The 22,998-nt window shown below is 44.5% G+C and overlaps 1 protein-coding gene across 3 annotated transcripts; it reads left to right on the top strand.

Annotated features, from left to right (window-relative positions):
- The first annotated feature begins 133 nt into the window (after positions 1 to 133).
- On the top strand, positions 134 to 22,703 carry LOC120061352 (DDB1- and CUL4-associated factor 1-like). Of its 3 annotated transcripts, none has more exons than XM_039011107.1 (25): positions 134 to 437; positions 1,280 to 1,412; positions 1,615 to 1,691; positions 1,810 to 1,883; positions 1,976 to 2,089; positions 2,196 to 2,333; positions 2,527 to 3,177; positions 3,353 to 3,454; positions 11,460 to 11,618; positions 11,750 to 11,929; positions 12,115 to 12,324; positions 12,531 to 12,700; positions 13,509 to 13,636; positions 13,744 to 13,979; positions 14,158 to 15,224; positions 15,501 to 15,699; positions 15,792 to 15,874; positions 16,683 to 16,767; positions 16,868 to 17,101; positions 17,320 to 17,413; positions 20,544 to 20,648; positions 20,999 to 21,072; positions 21,214 to 21,306; positions 21,516 to 21,771; positions 22,180 to 22,703. In XM_039011107.1, exons 2-25 carry the CDS (start codon positions 1,288 to 1,290, stop codon positions 22,236 to 22,238), a joined length of 4,713 nt encoding a protein of 1,570 aa, XP_038867035.1. In that variant the 5' UTR covers positions 134 to 437; positions 1,280 to 1,287; the 3' UTR covers positions 22,239 to 22,703. The 3 variants fall into 3 exon arrangements, with proteins under 3 accessions (XP_038867035.1, XP_038867037.1, XP_038867036.1); XM_039011108.1 differs by having other exon boundaries at positions 135 to 437; positions 22,183 to 22,703; XM_039011109.1 differs by lacking the exon at positions 11,460 to 11,618.
- Positions 22,704 to 22,998: the final 295 nt, after the last annotated feature.

Raw genomic sequence — 22,998 nt, 5'->3', positions numbered from 1 at the left:
AAACTTTGACGTGTAAACGGTCGTCACTGGTTAGCACAGCCACAAAGGCATAAACCCCGCCTCTTTCCCCCCCCTTTTTTAAACAATTTCTCTTAAAATCTTACTTTAAACCTAACCTTAACCACACTACAAACCTTATGTATAACCCTTAAATTAAATTAAGACCAAAAAGCAACAAAAGAAAGTATGCATTTTTACTATTCATCCAATTTTGACTTTGTGGCTGTAGTAACTCGTGACAACCGTGTAGAACGTGTTCGCCATAATAAACCCCGAACAAGGCTGTGCTAAAACAAGTGATAAGGTGGCTGTGCGAAGCTGCAGTTTGTATTGTTTTTAACAATACAGGTTTAGCTAGCAAGTGTATGTCGGGATTTTAAAAAGTATTTTTTTTGTGGAAGGAATAAGGAAAGCGAGGGAAAATTGAGCATATCAAGGTACGCATTCGCATAACATGCTAATAATGTGTTCGCTAGCTAGCTAGCGTTAGTTAGCCAACAATGCTGTCTCGCACATTAATAACTGTCTACTCTGGGCGGTCTTGTAGCTAGCTCGTGTGCACAATCAATGCAAACAGCTGTTTCTGAACACTGAACTAAGTGTAACTTAGCTTCAACAGATTTTCCAACGTTGTAACTCTATATAGCGAATATCCGTAGTTAGCTATCTAGCTGGTACATTTAGCTAAACGGGGTATTTCACACCTGCAGAGTATTTCACACCTGCAGAGTTTATCTAAGAAATAAGTTAGCTATCGAGGTACCGATGACTGTGTTTTGTCATCCTGGTGTACAGTAGCTAGCTAACGTTTAGCTATATATTCCAGAGACGGTAGCAAGCTGACGTTATTAATAGGCTAACTAGTAGCTACTACACAGTAACGTTAGATAGCTAAAGCTATTGGATGGTTTCTAGCATCATGACCAAATCACCTGTTGACCGTTGGAGTCTCTAGGGACCTATGCAGCTGTCTAACTGGATCTGTTCTGAACTGAAGCCCAAAGAAAAGTCCCCTTTGAGTCACTGGTTGCAACTGGAGAGGAAGTCGTGGTTTGTGTTTGTGAGCATAGATAGATCATGCATGAAATATATTTTATTTCAGGAGCAGGCCAAATAAGTAAGCTAGTGTTAGTGACTATCACTAACCGTCAGTTGCCTGTCATTGTAAATGTTGATATGGGCTAGATTGTTTTCCTACCACTTTTCTGTCAACATTCAATGCTTCCATCTTGCTTGCACCAATCCAGTGTTTTGCACATTCTTTCATCATGTGTATTAGGCCACACCATGGCGTCGGCATCTGCCAGCGTGGATTCCAAGGCAGAGCTGACCGCTCTGCTGGAGCATTGGTTGGAGAAGTGGGAGGGGGAGCAGCAGGCTAGCACACCAGACCTGGTTAACATCCTCACCAAGTGAGTGTCTGTGTAATAGAGGAGGATAATGTTTTGTAACACCAGTGGATATTATGGGAAGTTTCAACAACAACAAAAATGCACTTACTTTATTCAGATCACATTACTTGCAGGGATGGATGGAAGTTTGTTTTAAAGTCTCTGGACATTTAGGAATATGTTGTCTATTTTGAATATATCATGGGTTTTATTTTCCTCTCAGGATCTCAGAGCTGGTGGAGAGGGAGACTGAGGAATATCACAAAGCTGATCCTGATCCTTTTGATGACAGGCACCCTGGTAAGATGTTTTATTTATGTTGTGTGTAGTCATAGCTATATAATTAACTATAGTTAGCAAAAGTGATAGTTGTTGACATTTTGTAGATTTTTAATTCTCCCCACCTTTTGCCACTTAGGGAGAGCTGATCCAGAATGCGTCTTGGGTCACCTGCTTAAGATCCTGTTCAAAGATGATGATTTCATGAATGCGGTAAGAATGGAAAACAATTATACTTACTTAGTATTATTTGTAAATTGATGATCTGGTGAGTGCATGCTATTTCAACTCCTGACTTTTTCCAGCTGGTGAATAGCTATGTGATGACCAGCAGAGAGCTCACCCTTAACACAGCAGCCTGTCGTTTGCTGCAGAACATCATGCCTGGGTTGGAGACCGCTGTGGTCTTTCAGGAGAAGGTATGCTACAACCTGCTTCTGTGGAGATGCACTTAAACATCTTTATAGATTTAGTTAGCTAGAATATGCAACTTGTTCAATAATCATGATGTTGTGTTTGTGACAGGAGGGCATAGTGGAGAGGCTGTTTAAATGGGCCCAGGAGGCTGAGCAACCCCTGATGATCTATGCTACGGGCCTGCTGGCTGGAGCCATGGAGAACCAGGACATCGCTGCCAACTACAGGGAGGAGAACTCAGTCCTGGTCAGTGCCCAAACCCTATTATGAGGTGTTTTTATTAAGCCCCTGAGAAGGTTTAACAACATGAATGTAAGATCTTGTATAAATACTGCAATGTGGGTTCAATTTAATTTTACCATGTGTTGCCACATGTGGGCGCCATGGTGTCCATCAGTATCTGTGAAGGACGCTATGCATCTCTCTCTCGCTCTCTCAGGTGCCTCTAATGCTGCAGCGGCTACGTGAGCTGCAGGCCAAGGACACTGAGAACAGGAAGGAGTTTAAACGGCCCAGTCCCAGGAAGGCCCTGGGGGAACCTCTCCTTCCTCTGGATGAGGAGACTGTCGACGGAGGTTTCGAGGACACCCCGTTCTCCTCTGGGAATAACGGCACGGAGAGGGTGGAAAAGGGACCAGAGGAGGACAGAGAGGAGAACCCCTTCCCCCCAGGGAATAACAGAACAGAGAAGGGACCAGAGGAGGACATAGATGAGAACCCCTTCCCCAGCAATGAGTCTGACAACTCTTCCCACAAGACCAGCAGCTGCACCAGCTCGTCCATCAAAGGCCAGATGAAACCCGTGTCTGCCCCGCAGTCTCTGTCCCACCGAGACTTCCTAGACAGCAGGGCGGAGGGCAGCAGTCACCTCAAGAGGAGGGCGGAGAGGGAGAATGGACGGAAGGTAAAACAGAAGCTGAACTTCTCCCTGCCGGAGCCGGAGAGGAACTTCAGCGAGCTGTCCAACAGCAGCTGGTCTGAGATGAGCCCCTGGGTGATTGGGAACAACTATCACCTTTACCCTCTGACCCCGGAGATGGAGCAGAGGCTCATCCTACAGTACCTCACCCCTCTGGGGGAGTACCAGGAGGTTAGTGTCTGCTACATAAACCTACCAGCAGATGTCAGTCTTGTCAAACTCTATTATAAGAGCTAGTACTGTACTCGTTGAAGACATTATGCCATAAATAACTGTAGACTGCTAGACAGACGAGTAGTACTCTGCATAACTGATTAATTTCTCTGTATTATTTTCTGTCTTTCAGCTGTTGGCTGTCTTCATGCAGATGGGAGCCTGTGAGCTGCTCATCCATTACATGGACCTGAAGCAGACCAACGATGTACAGCTCACCTTTGAGGCTCTCAAGGTAACCTTGCTACAACTAGGGCTGTTGCGGTGACCGTATTACCGGCGGTCACGAGTCACGAAGGCAGCCAATTTCCACGTGACCGTTTAGTCACGCTAATTAGGCTTTTCCAAGCTCAGATGCTGCTGGTCATTAGTAGCCTACCAAACGTGCTAACTGCCTGGTACTCAGCACTATATTGTCCCTCTAATCACTCTGACATTAATGCAAATGTTATTGAAAATCGAATCAAACACTTCATGAGAGCCCATGAGCTAATGTTGCACAACATTTCTATAGGCTATGCAATTGCATGAGAAAACAGAGTGATGGCCTCTTAAAAAGAGGATCACATCAGCTTTCTATAGGCTAGGCCTACTATATTTATTTCTCAACTTTCCTAATATTAAGCACATTGCTCAACCATACAACAGGAGTATAGCTTTAACTGGCTGGCATGAAAATTAATCACTGGAAAAGCATCCTCCATTCTCTATTTAAGTGCATAGATTACATGTATGTTTTCCTCTGGCCATTTTTCAAGACAGTTGCGTGATAATGGTCCATTCTAAATCAATATAAATTTCACGCATACAGTACCAGTCAAAAGTTTGGGCACACCTACTCATTCCAGGGTTTTTCTTTATCTTTACTATTTTTACATTATAGAATAATAGTGAAGACATCAAAACTATGAAATAACACCTGGAATCATGTAGTAACCAAAAGTGTTAAACAAATCAAAATATATTTGAGATTCTTCAAAGTAGCCACCCTTTGCCTTGACAGCTTTGCAGTCTCTTGGCATTCTCTCAACCAGCTTCATGATGTAGTCACCTGGAATGCATTTCAATTAACCTGTTTGGGATATGGGGCAGCATTTTCACGTTCGGATGAAAAGCGTGCCCAGAGTAAACTTCCTGCTACTCAGGCCCAGAAGCTAATATATGCATATTATTAGTAGATTTGGATAGAAAACACTCTGAAGTTTCTAAAACTGTTTGAATGATGTCTGTGAGTATAACAGAACTCATATGGCAGGTGAAAACCTGAGAAAAATCCAACCAGGAAGTGGGAAATCTGAGGTTTGTAGTTTTTCAACTCATTGCCTTTCTAATATACAGTGTAAATGGGGTCATATTGCACTTCCTAAGGATTCCACTAGATGTCAACAGTCTTTAGAACCTTGTTTGAGGCTTCTACTGTGAAGGGGGAGAGAATGAGAGCTGTTTCAACCAGGTGTCTGGCAGAATGCCATGAGCTGGTCACGCGTGTGTCCGTGAGAGCGACCTGCGTTCCGTTGCATTTCTAAAGACAAAGGAATTGTCCGGTTGCAACATTATTGAAGATTTATGTTAAAAACATCCTAAAGATTGATTCTATACATCGTTTGACATGTTTTTACGAACTGTAATATAACTTTTTGGACTTTTCGTCTGAACTTTCGCCTGGACTTGCCCGCGCCTCGTGAGTTTGGATTTGTGAACTAAACGCGCTAACAAAAATGAGGTATTTTGACAAATTATGGACTTTATCGAACAAAACAAAAATGTATTGTGGAACTGGGATTCCTGGGAGTGCATTCTGATGAAGATCAAAGGTAAGTGAATATTTATAATGCTATTTCTGATTTCTGTTGACTCCACAACATGGCGGATATCTGTATGGCTTGTTTTTGTGTCTGAGCGCCGTACTCAGATTATTGCATGGTGTGCTTTTTTCATAAAACTTTTTTGAAATCTGACACAGCGGTTGCATTAAGGAGAAGTATATCTTTAATTCTGTGCATAACACTTGTATCTTTTATCAAAGTTTATGATGAGTATTTCTGTAAATTGATGTGGCTCTCTGCAAATTCGCCGGATGTTTTCGAGGCACAACATTACTGAACATAACGTGCCAATGTAAACTGAGATTTTTGGATATAAATATGAACTTAATCGAACAAAACATACATGTATTGTATAACATGAAGTCCTATTAGTGCCATCTGATGAAGATCATCAAAGGTTAGTGATTAATTTTATCTCTTTCTGCTTTTTGTGACTACTCTCTTTGGCTGGAAAATGGCTGTATTTTTGTGACTAGGCTCTGACCTAACATAATTATATGGGTGTGCTTTCGCTGTAAAGCCTTTTTGAAATCTGACACGATGGGTAGATTAACAAGAAGTAAAGCTTTAATTTGGTGTATTGCACAAAAATATATTTTTGAATTTCACGCTCTGCCTTTTCAGCGGATGTTGTCGCCGTAAGACGTTAGCAGGTGTGCCTTGTTAATTTGTGGAATTTCAGTTGTGTTGTGACATGGTAGGGGTGGTATACAGAAGATGGCCCTATTTGGTAAAGGAACAAGTTCTTAATATGGCAAGAACTCCTCAAATAAGCGAAATGACTGTCCATCATTTCTTTAAGACATGAAGGCCAGTCAATCTGGAACATTTTGAAGAACTTTGAAAGTTTCTTCAAGTGCAGTCACAAAAACTTTCAAGCGCTATGATGAAACTGGCTTTCATGAGGACCGCCACAGGAAAGGAAGACCCAGAGTTACCTCTGCTGCAGAGGATAAGTTCATTAGAGTTAACTGCACCTCAGATTGCAGCCCAAATAAATGCTTCACAGAATTCAAGTAACAGACACATCTCAACATCAACTTTTCAGAGGAGACTGCGTGAAATCAGGCCTTCATGGTCGAATTGCTGCAAAGAAACTACTACTAATGGGCACCAATAAGAAGAGACTTGCTTAGGCCAAGAAACACGAACAATGGACTTTAGACCAGTGGAAATCTGTCCTTTGGTCTGATGAGTACAAATTTGAGATTTTTGGTTCCAACCGCCGTGCCTTTGTGGCCTCCACAATCACCTCAACCAAATTGAGATGGTTTGGGATGAGTTGGACCGCAGATTGAAGGAAAAGCAGAAAAGTGCTCAGCATATGTGGGAACTTCTTCAACACTGTTGGAAAAGCATTACAGGTGAAGCTGGTTGAGAGAATACCAAGAGTGTGCAAAGCTGTCATCAAGGCAAAGGGTGACTACTTTGAAGAATCTCAAATATATAAAACATATTTTGATTTGTTAAATCTTTTGGGGCTGCTACATGATTCCATGTTTCATAGTTTTGATGTCTTCTATTATTCTACAATGTAAAAATAAAGAAAAACCCATGAATGAATAGGTGTGTACAAACTTTTGACTGATATTGTATATTTTTTTGTAATGTAAAGACATGATGAAATCATGAATAGTCTGATGGGTTGTGAATTATATATTATCACTTGTGAATGATGCCCAGCATAAGAAACAGCCTTTTTTTGCGACTTTTTCGAATCATAGTCGCACACCTCATGTAACCTAGCCCAAAGGCCTATATGTTATAATAAGGTTTGTATCACAACTAAAGTGGCCAAATAACTTCATCTGCTTTACAAGGGGTTTAGAGCTTAACTGGCATACATAAGCAACCTGTGAGTTTCAGTAACACTGAAACATGCATGAGAGCATCAGCTGTTCCGGACGACTGTGATCATGCTCTCCGTAGCCGATGTGAGTAAGACGGATTACCAGGGCGTGTACTCAGAGCATGCGCTGGCCAAGTGTCTACACTGACATTTTCAACCTGTCCCTGACTGATTCTGTAATATCAACATGTTTCAAGCAGACCACCATAGTCCCTGTGCCTAAGAACACTAAGGGAACATGCCTAAATGACTACTGTCATGAAGTGCTTTGAAAGGCTGGTCATGGCTCACATCAACACCATTATCCCAGAAACCCTAGACCCACTCCTATTTGCAAACTGCCCAAACAGATCCACAGATGATGCAATCTCCTAATGCACTCAACATTGTCCTTTCCCACCTAGACAAAAGGAATGCCTATGTGAGAATGCTATTCATTGACTTACAGCTCAGTGTTCAACACCATAGTGCCCTCAAAGCTCATCACGAAGCACCTAAACACCTCCCTCTGCAATTGGATCCTGGACTTCCTGACGGGCCGCCACCAGGTGGTAAGGGTAGGTAACAACACATCCGCCACGCTGATCATCAACACAGGGGCCCCTCAGTGGTGCGTACTCAGTCCCCTCCTGTTCTCCCTGTTCACTCATTACTGCATGGCCAGGAACAACTCCAACACCATCAAGTTTGCTGACGACACAACAGTGGTAGGCCTGGTCACTGACAACGATGAGACAGCCTATAGGCGGGAGTTCAGAGACCTGGCCGTGTGGTGCCAGGACAACAATCTCTCCCTCAACGTGATCAAGACAAAGATGATTGTGGACTACAGGACAAGGAGGACCGAGCACGCCCCCATTCTCATCGACAGGGCTGTAGTGGAGCAGGTTGAGAGCTTCAAGTTCCTTGGTGTCCACATCACCAACAAACTATCATGGTCCAAACACACCAAGACAGTCATGAAGAGGGCACGACAAAACCTATTCCCCCTCAGGAGACTGAAAAGATTTGGCATGGGTTCTCAGATCCTCAAAAGGTTCTACAGCTGTACCATCTAGAGCATCTTGACTGGTTGCATGTGTTGAACACTGCCGGGTATGGCAACTGCCTGGCCTCCGACCGCAAGGCACTACAAGTTTCCTGCCATCCAGGACCTCTATACCAGGCGGTGTCAGAGGTAGGCCCTAAAAATTGTCAGAGTCCAGCCACCCTAGCCATAGACTGTTCTCTCTGCTACCGCACGGCAAGCGGTACTGGAGTGCTAAGTCAAGGTCCAAAAGGCGTCTCAACAGCTTCTACCCAGAAGGCATAAGACTCCTGGACAGCTATTCAAAGGGCTTCCCAGGCCCCTCTTTTACGCTGCTGCTACTCTGTTTATTATCTATGCTTAGTCACTTTAACTCTACCTACATGTACATATTACCTCTAACCGGTGCCGGTACCCCCTGTATATAGCCTCTGTATAGTTTTTTTTTTTTTACTGCTGCGGTTTAATTGTTACTTTTTATTTAATCTTTTTTACTTAATTTTTTTTCTTAACTCCGTTGTTGGGGCTTGTAAGCATTTCACTGTAAAGTCAACACTATTATCAACACCAATAACTGTTGTATTCGGTGCATGTGACAAATTAAAATTAGATTTTTATTTCAAGTTTTGGGAAGATAATATTCACCATAAATTCACTTCTATAATAAAGCATTACATGGATAATCGCATTTGCGGTCACTTTTGATGATGGTCTTTCCAGCTAATGGAAGATTCCAGTTTATGGCCTACTGCCATGTGCGCATTGCTGCGAAGAAATAGCCTAATAGTTTAACATTTTACGCTAAACGTTCTAATCTGTTGTCAGCCACATTGTGTAAATGTTTTTTTGATGCTAGTGGTTGTTTTAATTTGGGATCTATTGCGTCCCACAACTGTCCCAGACTATTTGGAATATTTATTTATCGCACAGAATAGAACAAGTCGACTTTTGTGCTATGTGGGATAGATTGCTTTTGCTGTTTGTTAGGCCTACTGATCTTGTTGGCTGACGAAAAGTACATGTGGACCGTAACTTTAAATCTTCAATATGCACCTCGGAATTGGAGAAGGACATTCGCAGTTGTGTTCCGGATGTGTCGGTCTTCGCTTGTAGTCTGAGAAAGACCTTGATCACGTGATAGAGTTAGGGTGAATTACAGCCAGAAAGGGAATGCCACCGTGAAATTCGAGGCATTATCAAGTTCTTGTCAAATTGTAAATGAGACTAATGAATATTGTACAGCCTGCGCAAAAAAAACAAAACAGAGCAAATGCCTTTTCAAGCAACTTTTTTCAAATCATCATGTTGCATCATGCAGCCTTAAAATCAATTAAAAATCAAAACATATAGCCCAACGTTTGTAGAACAACTAACTACATTAATAACTCTAAATTAAGCAGATAGGAGTACCTATTTCTTTGTTAACCACAGAATGTGCGCACTCCTTCAAATTGTTTGCTGAAATATTTCTGTTTTATTCAGCTTTGTTCAATTGTATTCTTTATGCTATAAAATAATGCCATGGAATTCTAAGCAAATCTTGTCTGCTAAATTAACTAGTAGCCAGATCAGGATCTAACATAAGGACAACTCAAAGTATGCTATTCTGTTCTTCTGAAATAGATTACATTTTCTTCATGTCATGCTTCTTTAGACCTGTCTAAAATAAATAATGAATTTATTTTTGAAGGTGTAGGCTGTATTACATGGATTTATTAGACTTTCTATAATGTAGCTGTGCAGTTGAAGTCGGAAGTTTACATACACTTAGGTTGGAGTCATTAAAACTCGTTTTTCAACCACTCCACAAATTTCTTGTTCATAAACTATAGTTTTGGCAAGTCGGTTAGGACATCTACTTTGTGCATGACACAAGAAATGTTGCCAACAATTTTTTGCAGAGATTATTTCACTTATAATTCACTGTATCACAATTCCAGTGGGTCAGAAGGTTTACATACACTAAGTTGACTGTGCCTTTAAAGAGCTTGGTAAATTCCAGAAAATGATGTCATGGCTTCAGAAGCTTCTGATTAGGCTAATTGACATCATTTGAGTCAATTGAAGGTGTACCTGTGGATGTATTTCAAGGCCTACCTTCAAACTCAGTGCCTCTTTGCTTGACATCATGGGATAATCAAAAGAAATCAGCCAAGACCTCAGAAGAAAAATGGTAGACCTCCACAAGTCTGGTTCATCCTTGGGAGCAATTTCCATATGCCTGAAGGTACCACGTTCATCTGTACAAACATAGTACGCAAGTATAAACACCATGGGACCACGCAGCCGTCATACCGCTCAGAAAGGAGACGCGTTCTGTCTCCTAGAGATGAACGTACTTTGGTGCAAAAAGTGCAAATCAATCCCAGAACAACAGCAAAGGACCTTGTGAAGATGCTGGAGGAAGCAGGTACAAAAGTATCTATATCCACAGTAAAACGAGTCCTATATCAACATAACCTGAAAGGCTGCTCAGCAAGGAAGAACTGCTCCAAAACCGCCATAAAGCCAGACAACGGTTTGCAACTGCACATGGGGACAAAGATTGTACTTTTGAGAGATATGTCCTCTGGTCTGATGAAACATCGTAATGCTTGGAGGAAAAAGGGGGAGGCTTGCAAGCCGAAGAACACCATTCCAACCGTGAAGCACGGGGTGGCGGCATCATGTTGTGGGGGTGCTTTGCTGCAGGAGGGTTGGGGCACTTCACAAAATAGATGGCATCATGAGGTAGGGCAATTATGTGGATATATTGAAGCAACATCTCAAGACATCAGTCAGGAAGTGAAAGCTTGGTCACAAATGTGTCTTCCAAATGGACAATGACCCCAAGCATACTTCCCAAATTGTGGCAAAATGGCTTAAGGACAGCAAAGTCAATGTATTGGAGTGGTCATCACAAAGCCCTGACCTCAATCGTATAGACAATTTGTGGGCAGAACTGAAAAAGCGTGTGCGAGCAAGGAGGCCTACAAACCTGACTGTTACACCAGCTCTGTCAGGAGGAATGGGCCAAAATTCACCCAACTTATTGTGGGAAGCTTGTGGAAGGCTACCCAAAATGTTTGACCCAAGTTAAACAATTTAAAGACAATGCCAAATACTAATTGAGTGTATGTAAACCTCTGACCCACTGGGAATGTGATGAAAGAAATAAAAGCTGAAATAAATCCTTCTCTCTACTACTCTGACATTTCACATTCTTACAATAAAGTGGTGATCCTAACTGACCTAAGACAGGGAATTTTTACTAGGATTTAATGTCAGGAATTGTGAAACTGAGTTTTTAAATGTATTTGGCTAAGGTGTATGTAAACTTCCGACTTCAACTGTAGATGTGTGAAAGCCAGGAGATGCTGAATGTTTGTTAATTAACGGTCAATCCCTGTGAGACCCAACAGTTATTTGCTTGATAGTCACTGGCTGATGAAAGTTCGTGACTGCCACAGCCCTAGCTGTAACTGACTTAGAATGCGTCTCAATTGTTTAAAGAAGAGCATCCCAGCTTTATCCTAGGATTCCCGTTCTCTACCTGTAGTACCTGGCCTCCCTGCTCCTGCATAAGAAGTTTGCAGCCCAGTTTGTGGCCCATGGAGGAGTTCAGAAGCTTCTGGAGATCCCCAAGCCTTCCATGGCTGCCACAGGGGTGTCTCTGTGCCTCTATTACCTGGCCTACAACCAGGATGCCATGGAGAGGGTAGGGGACACAAACACACACCATAAAGATGAACTGTTCCTGTGGTCTGTGGGTGTAACACAGATTTACATTGAAGTAAATTAAGTCAATACAAATTGTGTGTTCACTTCATGTGTTTCTGTTCCCCTTAGGTGTGTATGCTGCCTCACTCCATCCTGTCTGACGTGGTGAGCTACACTCTGTGGCTGTTGGAGTGTTCCCACGCCTCGGGTTGCTGCCACGCCACCATGTTCTTCTCCATCTCCTTCTCCTACCGAGCCGTGCTGGAGCTCTTCGACAGGCAGGACGGCCTCCGACGCCTTGTCAACCTGGTAGGAGGGCCTGTCTGGTTTATTCTTGCTTCTGTTTCCTCTAGCTGTCACTAGGACAGGGTTTTCTAATATTTGTAAAAAATACTGTTTTGGTATTTCTGTCTCTAGATCAGTTCTCTGAACATGCTCACTGTTGCAGTGTGTATTACACTGCTGCTTATTGTGTATAATTCTACTGTCTCCAGATAAGTACGTTGGAGATCTTAAACCCTGAAGACCAGGCGGCCCTGCTGAGTGATGATCAGATCTTCTCCAGCAGACAGACAGCCAAGCACACCTGCATGGCCCTGCGCAGGTTCTTCGAGGCCCATCTGGCCATCAAGGTGGAGCAGGTCAAGCAGTCCCTGCAGCGGACTGAGGGGGGCGCTCCCATTCACCCTCAGCCCTACTACAAGGTAGGCGGAACAGGCCGTCCCATCTGAGTTGGGAGATTGAAGTGATTGTGTTCGCTCCAAATTGCCAATTTCTTTCTATAGGGATTTCTAAAGTTCCCTTTCTGAATTGGAATGGAATTGACCCCAACCCCCTGGAACCATCATCACAGATGAACCGTGGTGATGTTTTTCCTTCAGAGGTGCCTCATTGTCTTTCTGTTCCCCAGGCGTGCAGCTACACCCATGAGCAGGTGGTGGAGATGATGGAGTTCCTGATCGAGTACGGACCAGTCAGATTGTACTGGGAGCCAGCTGAGGTCTTCCACAAGCTGTCCTGTGTTCAGCTGCTACTACAGCTCATCTCCATTGCTTGTGACTGGAGGACCTACTATGGCAGGTAAGGACAGATAAGAAATGCAACCTTCCTTATCTATTGCAAGTACAGTTGAGGGAGAGTCCTTGTGGGAAGTTGGCAGATCGGCTGTACCGACTTCAGACGACTGCCAAGACGCTTGTTGGGGTTTGTAGAGCAAAACGGAGAACACCATTGTGTTCGTGAGAGTCTCATCTTTCCATGAACATAATAGTTTTGTAGGCCAAACTGTTCGGATGCTACAAATGTTTTAGTGAGAATATAATTTGCTATTATTGTATTTAATTTGCCTTAAAGTGGCAATATGTAACTTTTTGGGCGACCTGACCGAATGTCTAGATCTCATTCTACTTGAAAGCAAGTCTTAAGAAGCGGTAGATCTGTTCATGTGCTCTATTTCCATGCTTCCCATTTTTGCGTGTTTTTTTACTTTCGTTTTTTATACCAGTTTCAAACAGCTGAAACAATATTTATGGTTATGGAAAATGTATTTCACAGTGGTTTAGATGGTACAATGATTCTCTACACTATACTAGCTTATTTTGTCACATAAACTGAAATTAGGCGAACTGTTATAGTTTTAGCAACCAGGAAATGCCAGAGTGATTTCTGGATAGTGCAACTTCAATTTAGCTGGACCCCAGGAAGAGTAGCTGCTGCAAAACTAACCAGTGCCTTATGGTTATCCATAATTAAAATACTCTGCTTTATATTAAAATACATCTCTATTCATTAAGGAGAACATTTGTTTATATCTTTTCACAATTTAAGTGAATACCTGAGTAATACGGTGTGACTAATTCCCTCCGTTTCCCTCCGTGTTGTCCCCTAGGAGTGACACAGTGCGTTATGCCCTGGACATACTGAGCATCCTGACGGTGATCCCTAAGACCCAGCTGCTGATGGCTGAGTCTGTGGCTGTGCCAGATGGGGAGGGGGGTAACGCAGTCTCCACCGTGGGTACGTTACCTGTCCTGCCATGGCGTTCTATTGACACCTCCTTATCTATCCAGCAGACCAGGACTGTTTGCTTTGGGGTTTAATCTTAATGTTCAGTTGTTCCTCAGGTATGAGTGTAGTCCTGTTGGTGGCGGAGGGAGAGGTGTTTGTGAACGACGCCGAGATCCAGAAGTCTGCTCTGCAGGTGGTCATCAACTGTGTGTGCGCTCCGGACAAACGCATGTCCAGCATCGGCAAGTTCATCTCGGGCACTCCTCGTAGACGCCTGCCCCAGACCACCAAGAGCAGTGAGAGCGTGCTCAGCAAGATGTGGAACGTGGTGCAGTCCAACAACGGCATCAAGGTGAGAGAAGATTAACTTCAGAACTGTCTATTGATAGATATTACGCTGGTATGTTGTTGGGCGCTACTGGTCTCTGATTTCTCTCTATTTATTAATGGTTTGGGTTACATTTATGATTTCTCAATACTGGTATTATGCACTCGTAACCATAGCTAGTTCTTCTGCCATCTCCCTGTAGGTGCTCCTGTCCCTGCTGACGGTGAAGATGCCCATCACAGATGCAGATCAAATCCGGGCCCTGGCCTGTAAGGCTCTGGTGGGTCTGTCCCGCTCCAGCTCAGTCAGACAGATTATCAGCAAGCTGCCTCTCTTCAGCAGCGGACACATCCAGCAGCTCATGAAGGAGCCTGTGCTCCAAGACAAACGCAGCGAACACGTCAAGTTCTGTAAGTTTGCGGCAGAGCTCATCAAGCGAGTGTCTGGTAAACCCCTCATGATAGGGACGGATGTCTCCCTGGCCTGGCTGCAGAGGGCTAATGTGGTGGCCCAGTCCAGGATCTCCTTCCCTGAGAAGGAGCTACTGCTGTTGATCCGGAACCACCTGGTGGCCAAAGGCCTGCATGACACGGCCACCACACTCACCAAGGAGGCCGACCTCCCCATGGCCATCCTCCCCCACCCATCTTCCTCAGCTTTACTTCCTGTCGTTGTTCCCCCTCCTCCTGCCTCTCCTGCCCCTGCCCTCCCCAGGACCCCTCGGCTGGCCAATGGGGTTGCAGCGCGGTTGGCGAGCCACGGCTCTCATCCGTCCATGCCGTTGTCAGTTCAGCCCCGTCCCTCGACATCGCAACTCCTCGCACTCCCTCCGGCCGCCCCTCCCCTGTTGACCCCTCACCAAAGCAACGGCTCTCCCCTAATTGGTCGGATCGTGTTCACGCGAGAGCGCCCATCGCCGTGCCCCGTGCCTGCCAGTTGTAAGAAGCCGCGGGTGCTGAGGCAGAAGTCAGATTACGGTGCCTTCAGCCAGAGTCCAGCCATGAAGAAACAGCTGGACAGACACCTGCCCTCTCCCCCTGCCCTGGACAGCATCATCACAGAGTACCTGAGGGAGCAGCACGCGCGCTGCAAGAACCCTGTCACCACCTGCCCCCCTTTCTCCCTCTTCACCCCCCACCAGTGCCCAGAACCCAAGCAGAGGCGCCAGGCCCCAACCAACTTCACCTCCCGAAACACACGCAGGGTCGTCTACCCCAAGTATGGAGGGGTGGACGGGGGCTGCTTCGACAGACACCTCATCTTTAGCAGGTATGGTTGTTTCCTAATACACTGGGGACTCAAAGTGCTCGTCATTGTCTTTTAAATGGGTTTTTAGATTGACTTCTCTGGGTAACATGTTCCCCTTTCCCCCCAAGTTTCTCTGGGTAACATGTTCCCCTTTCCCCCAAGTTTCTCTGGGTAACATGTTCCCCTTTCCCCCAGGTTTCTCTGGGTAACATGTTCCCCTTTCCCCCAGGTTTCTCTGGGTAACATGTTCCCCTTTCCCCCAGGTTTCTCTGGATAACATGTTCCCCTTTCCCCCAGGTTTCGTCCCATGTCTGTGTTCAGGGAGGCAGATGAGGATGAGAGTGGGTTCATGTGTTGTGCCTTCTCTGCCCGTGAGCGGTTCCTGATGCTGGGGACGTGTACGGGCCAGCTCAAACTCTACAATGTGTTCACAGGCCAGGAGGAGGCGAGCTACAGCTGCCACAGCTCTGCCATCACACACCTAGAGCCATCACGGGTTAGTGGGGACATTTACAAATCTACATGTCTTGTGGATATCTAAAACATGAGTTTTTTTGTGAAACTTTTATTGTCTTTTTTTGTCATCAGGATGGCTCTCTGTTGTTGACGTCGGCATCATGGAGTTATCCTCTGTCTGCACTGTGGGGCATGAAGTCGGTGTTCATCATGAAGTAAGTGTGACACAGGAGACTGACCTTGTCAGATCAATACAGTTGGTTATTTCTTCAAATGGGGATGACTGCTTTACCCATTCCATTTCTATGGTTAATTCTACTGGTTTTGTGTCTATGGTGCTCCCTGCCCAATGGTCCAGCTGCTCAGTGCCAGCAGAGCATGGAACTGCTGAAAGAGGCTGACACATTCGTTAATTATACACACTAACTGAACTGCCTTAGTAGGGCTGGGAATTGCCAGGGACCTCGCAATACAATACTCTCACGATACTTAGGTGCTTATACGATATGAATTGCGACTCTCACCATTCAATACTGTAATATTTATTGCGATTTGATGTTCCGAACACTGCTCACTATATGTCTGCTGCAGAGAGACGAGAGAACATGAGGAAATTAGTTTTGATCAATCATGGAAATAAAATAACTGAAAACATGTCTCACTATTTAAGAAGATGGCCAACAAGCTATAGGATGAAAAATACTGGAGGGTTAGCGCAGGTACAGCCCTCTAGCGCTAGCTAACAAGTTACAAATAAAAAAATAATACTTTGAGTCAAAGTATCAATATAATATCGTCCAAAATAGTATTGCAATATGTTACTTTCTATTTTTTATCACTATGTCTTAGGGCTGGAATGTTCACTTCATACAATACACAGTGTAGTGGGGCTTCCTTCTGCCCTCAGTTTAACCAAAGCAACATTGGTGCATCATTACTTAACCTAAATGGCTTATTCTGTATGAGCTGAAGTCAGAGGTTGTAAGGAATATTTTCTATTTATCTATTTATTCTTCTTTCCAGGCATTCCTTCTTAGATGATCATTATGTGGAGTTCAGCAAACTCTCACAAGACCGAGTTATTGGCACAAAGGAACACATAGCTCACGTAAGTCTTCTTCACAAACATCTAAAGGTTCAACTGAACGACCAGGTACACAAGCTTTGTTTTTTTTGTTGTCCTGATGACCTGATCTTTGGGTCTCCAGATCTATGACATCCAGACAGGGCAGAAGACCCTGACCCTCAACTACCCGGACCTGGCCAATAACTACAAGAGGAACTGTGCGACCTTTAACCCCACTGATGACCTGGTGCTGAACGACGGCGTACTGTGGGACGTGCGCTCGGCTCGTGCCATCCACAAGTTTGACAAGTTCAACATGAACATCAGTGGAGTGTTCCACCCCAATGGCCTGGAGGTCATCGTCAACACTGAAATTGTATCCGACTCACAGACTGTACAATAGTTATAGTCATATTTGTAGAGTTAATTGGCGGTACTGAGCCTGCATCAGTTTGTCTGATAAGTGGCCTAATGTCAAGATGAGACTGTCCCATGCCATCTGTTGAGTACATCCCAACCCCAGAGGAATTAGGTAGAGTAGTCAATATGCTATATTGATAATGTGACCGTGTGATTCCTTAATGGTTGTGTCAGTGGGACCTGCGGACTTTTCACCTCCTCCACACAGTGCCAGCTCTGGACCAGTGTAGGATCGTCTTCAACAACAACGGCACGGTCATCTACGGAGGTAAGGACTATAGGAAATTAAGTAGTGTACTGTGGTAGGCTGGTCAAATTTCACTTTGTGGTGAAGAGCTAAGACTTTTAGATGTGTGTAGAAAGGTGAATGCTTGTGGGGTTGTGTTTTCACGACGTGTGAAAGGTGCATGTAGATGTGTGTGTTTGATGCCACACGGCCCTGTTGAACCATATGGCCAGGAGGCTGTGCCCTGAGCTAGCAGAGGAGTCTAACCAGCTGGTTCACAGCTACAGCCACTGGGAGGCCATGATGGATCCACCCACATCCACACCATTGTAACAGCTCAGTAGACAGAGACACTGTGAGGCCATGATAGATTCACCCACAGCAGTGGCACTCTAGCAGCAGTACCACTCTTATCATGAAATTTTTCAGGGCCATGTCTTTCAAAGATAATTCGAAAAATCCAAATAACTTCAAAGATCTTCATTGTAAAGGGTTTAAACACCGTTTCCCATGCTTTTTCAACTAAACATAAACAATTAATGAACATGCACTAACAGCTTACAGATGGTATGCAATTAAGGTCACAATTACGAAAACTTAGGGCACTAAAGAAGACTTTCTATTGACTCTGGAAAAACACCAAAAGAAAGATGCCCAGGGTCCCTGCTCATCTGCGTGAACATGCCTTAGGCATGCTGCAAGGAGGCATGAGGACTGCAGATGTGACCAGGGCAATAAATTGCAATGTCCGTACTGAGAGACACTTAAGACAGCGCTACAGGGAGACAGGACGGACAGCTGATCGTCCTCGCAGTGGCAGACCACGTGTAACAACACCTGCACAGGATCGGTACATCCGAACATCACACCTGCGGGACAGGTACAGGATGGCAACAACAACTGTCCGAGTTACATCAGGAATGCAAAAGGCTGAGAGAGGCTGGACTGAGGGCTTGTAGGCCTGTTGTAAGGCAGGTCCTCACCAGACATCACCAGACAACAACGTCGCCTATGGGCACAAACCCACCGTCGCTAGACCAAATAGGACTGGCAAAAGTGCTCTTCACTGACGAGTCGCGGTTTTGTCTCACCAGGGGTGATGGTCGGATTCGCGTTTATCGTCGAAGGAATGAGCGTTACACCGAAGCCTGTACTCTGGAGCGGGATCGATGTGGAGGGTCTGTCATGGTCTGGGGCGGTATGTCACAGCATCATTGGACTGAGCTTGTTGTCATTGCAGGCAATCTCAATGCTGTGTGTTACAGGGAAGACATCCTCCTCCCTCATGTGGTACCCTTCTTGCAGGCTCATCCTGACATGAACCTCCAGCATGACAATGCCACCAGCCATACTGCTCTTTCTGTGCGTGATTTCCTACAAGACAGGAATGTCAGTGTTCTGCCATGGCCAGCGAAGAGCCCGGATCTCAATCCCATTGAGCACGTCTGAGACCTGTTGGATCGGCGGGTGAGAGCTAGGGCCATTTCCCCCCCAGAAATGTCCGGGAACTTGCATGTGCCTTGGTGGAAGAGTGGTGTAACATCTCACAGCAAGAACTGGCAAATCTGGTGCAGTCCATGAGGGGATACACTGCAGTACTTAATGCAGCTGGTGGCCACACCAGATACTGACTGTTACACATGATTCCATTTCTGTTAGTCACATGTCTGTGGAACTTGTTCAGTTTATGTCTGTTGTTGAATCTTGTTATGTTCATACAAATATTTACACGTTAAGTTTGCTGAAAAGAAACGCAGTTGACAGTGAGAGGACGTTTCTTTTTTTGCTGAGTTCACTATCGATCTATTCATCCATCCACACCTCTGTTCAGCCAGTATGTGTGCAACTAGCTGTTATTTTGCCATGATGAATCCTCACATTACAGGTACCTGAATTTAACCTTGCCATCCATTTTCAAGGAGGATTTTTATTTTCTTTCATTGGAATTCCAGTTCACTTGACTCAATAGAAATGGAATTGACCCCAATCCTGTTATCCAAAGCCTTGTGGATACCATGAAGGCTCTGCACATCCACACCACACTGATTTAGTAGCCAGAATAATGGGTCAATGTCTATCAATCTGGCCACCCATTTTCCCTTCTAAATAAAAAATCTAATTTAACTTTATTTGTCACATGCACCGAATACAAGTGTAGACCTTACCGTGATATGCTTACTTACAAGCCCTTAAACAACAGTGTAGTTCAAGAAGTGTTACAAAAATATTTACCAAATAAACTAAAGTAAAAAAAATAAAAATAAATAAAATAAAATAGATAATCAAAGTTGCACAATAACATAAGAATAACAAGGCTATATACAGGGGTTACCGAGTCAGTGTTAGGGGTTACAGGTTAGTTGAGGTAATTTGTACATGGAGGTAGGGGTGATGCGACTATACATAATAGCAGCGAGCAGCCGCAGTGTACAAGCAAATGGGGGGGGTTAATGTAATGGTCTGGTGGCCATTTGATTAATTGTTCAGCAGTCTTATGGCTTGTGGGTAGAAGCTGTTAAGGAGCCTTTTGGTCCTAGACTTGGCGTTCCGGTACCGCTTGCCGTGCGGTAGCAGAGAAAACACTCTGACTTGGGTGACTGGAGTCGCTGACAATTTTATGAGCTTTCCTCTGACACCGCCTGTTATATAGGTCCTGGGTGGCAGAAAGCTTGGCCCCAGTGATGTACTGGGTCGTACGCACTACCCTCTGTAGCGCCTTACGGTCAGATGCCGAGCAGTTGCCATACCAGAGGGTGATGCAACCGGTCAGGATGCTCTCTGGTACAGCTGTAGAACTTTTTGTGGATCTGGGGACCCATGTCAAATCTTTTCAGTCTCCTGAGGGGGAAAAGGTTTTGTCGTGCCCTCTTCACGACTGTCTTTGTGTGTTTGGACCATGATAGTTGGTTGTTGATGTGGATACCAAGGAACTTAACTCGCGACCCACTCCACTACAGCCCCGTTGATGTTAAAGGGGGCCTGTTTGGCCCGCCTTTTCCTGTAGTCTACGATCAGCTCCTTTGTACTGATGCAACTGTTACCCTTTGCCTGTAAAAATAATTGTATCCATCCATACACCTCTATTGCTTTTTCTCTGTTTATGAAGCACAACAGTGTATGTGTTCCAGTTGTGGCATGTAGAGAACCTAACCCTGCTGGGTTGTTTTTGCAGCGATGCTCCAGGCAGATGATGATGATGACATAATGGAGATGCAGACGAAGACTCCCTTTGGCTCCTCCTTCAGGACGTTCAACGCCACCGACTACAAACCCATTGGTGAGATAGCTCTAAGACCCACACCATCACCAGAGTTTCAAGCCGTTGCATTTATCAGGAATTGACTATCCAGTTTTATACTGCACGACCCTAAACAACCCAGCCATGAGTCACTAGCAACAATTCCTGACCCACCAACTGGGAAGCAATAGTCTTGGACGTATTTGGTGTCTGTAGCATCTTGCTGTGGAAGTGAATATAATTCATTTTGTTCCGTAAGCGAATAGACTCCATCCAAACAACTTCTTTTTCTATTAACATCTTTAGCTATGGTCAAGTTTGAACTATTGTGACAGGTTTATGTATTACATGACATCAGTGAAACATACCCCCTGTCTTTTCCCTCCCAGCCACCATTGACGTGAAGAGGAATATCTTTGACCTCTGCACGGACACCAAGGACTGCTACCTGGCTGTGATTGAGGTAGGTCTTTTGTCATCTGTAATATAACACAATAAATCTGAACGGGCTTGAATCAAATGTTACACACTGGTAGAATAGTATTGGGAGACCGCCTCTGATACAACAGTTGTATGTTTCTGACTGCTGCGGTTTCCCATCCAGAACCAGGACTCAGTCAACACAGACACGGTGTGCAGACTGTACGAGGTGGGACGCCAGAGACTGGCTGAAGAGGAGGAGGATGAAGACGATCAGGTAAAGAGACACAACAAACCCGCTTCCTTCAAAAAGCACCGCTCTATTATGTTGGTAGATAATTAATCAAATCACCAATCACTAACATTAGAAGATTGGTTGGTTGTGTCAGTCTTTTTTGTTGCAAGGAATACAACCTAAATATAGAAATGTAAGATCTGCGAAGCATGTTACTTACACGGCTGTTCTGGAACACTTGTCCCTATCAGGAGGATGACGATCAAGATGATGACGATGATGATGATGATGATGACTCTGATGATGACATGGACACGGACCCTCTGATCGCTGAGCTGGATAACGATAACGGGGAGGATGAGGAAGACGAAGACGGGAACAATGAATTATCTCTCTCCGACGATGAGGTGTCTCGCCTGCTGGAGGGGGATGGAGAGGAGGAGGAGGAGGAGGATGATGATGACTCGGATGACGATGAGGAAGATGGGGACCTTGCCCTGGATAACAGTGAGTAACAGTTGTCAGTTTGTCCTTCAGACATTCACTGATAGGTACAGCATGGGATGCAGGACAGGCAAGGTTGAAGTTGTTGGAAACAGTAAACTAAAACCTGTTGTCATAAGGGCTAGGCTACTTAACACTTTTTAGTAATGACGTAGCCATTTATGTTATTATTCTTGAAAAGCTGTTACTCTACTGCTGTGTGAGGACACTTCCGCTTGAGAGGGATTGACTGAATGAAAGGAAAAGGGAAAAAGATGGACCCTCACACTGTCTGGGGCTATGTTGCGGAAGGCATGTCGTTTCTGTATTCTGTCATTTTTCTACCACCACAGCAGTGACCTGTACAGTATTCTGTCCCATTTATCCCCCAGATCTCTAAATGTATCTTTGCTGTCTTTTGTGTCAACCCAGCAGACAGCTCTGACAACTCTGACCTTGAGGATGACATCATCCTGTCCCTGAATGAGTGAGGAGCCGTCAGTGTCTGGGACAGAGAAACTAGGACGACGCGTCCAGACTCCTGGAGAGAGCGCTCCATGTGGGTGAACCGTCATAAACAACTGAGACAAGACTATAAGGTACAGTTAGATAAGAGAGAGTTGGGGAGAGAGAAGGGTGTGATTTGGGAAGTGAACTGAGAGCGCCAACAGAGCATTGCCAGTTTGGAATTCTGTCCAAGGCCCCCCACCGCCCAGGAGCAAGTCGTCCTGGGAGAAGCTGATTGAAGGAGTCAGTGAAGAGCCAGAAGAGAGATCCACCTTTCAAAACATTTCTACAGAAATTGAATTCATGAAAAAATAGAAGATTTGTATATGATATAGTTTTATATTACACTGTGGGCTTGATGAGTGGAAAACAATGTTTGTACAGACACAACAACAACTGAGGTTATAATTTTTTCATTTTGATTTCATTAAAGCTCTTTCAAAAGTTTACCCTTTGATATGGACTATCCTTTATTTTTTAGAATGCTGAATGGCCACCGCTATTTGTATAATTTTTTTTAGATTGGGAAACTGAAGGGCTGTTTTTAGATGGGGAAACTGAATGAAGCTACTTCTGACACTGTGGATTGGTAAGGCAGTGTTGGCTGACTCAAACATCCTGTTCTATACTGCATCAATTCCCATGTGGCCTGCTGAAGACTAAGGTGCTGCATGAGGCTTCCACTAACACACAGTCTGTGGAGCTAAAGCAGCCATATCCTCAGGTTCATCTCCACTGCACCAC

Source organism: Salvelinus namaycush, chromosome 16 (genome assembly GCF_016432855.1).
Source record: "Salvelinus namaycush isolate Seneca chromosome 16, SaNama_1.0, whole genome shotgun sequence".
Taxonomy (NCBI): Eukaryota; Metazoa; Chordata; class Actinopteri; order Salmoniformes; family Salmonidae; genus Salvelinus; species Salvelinus namaycush.
Note: the sequence above shows the minus strand (reverse complement) of the source record. Positions and strands in the feature narration are given on the sequence as shown.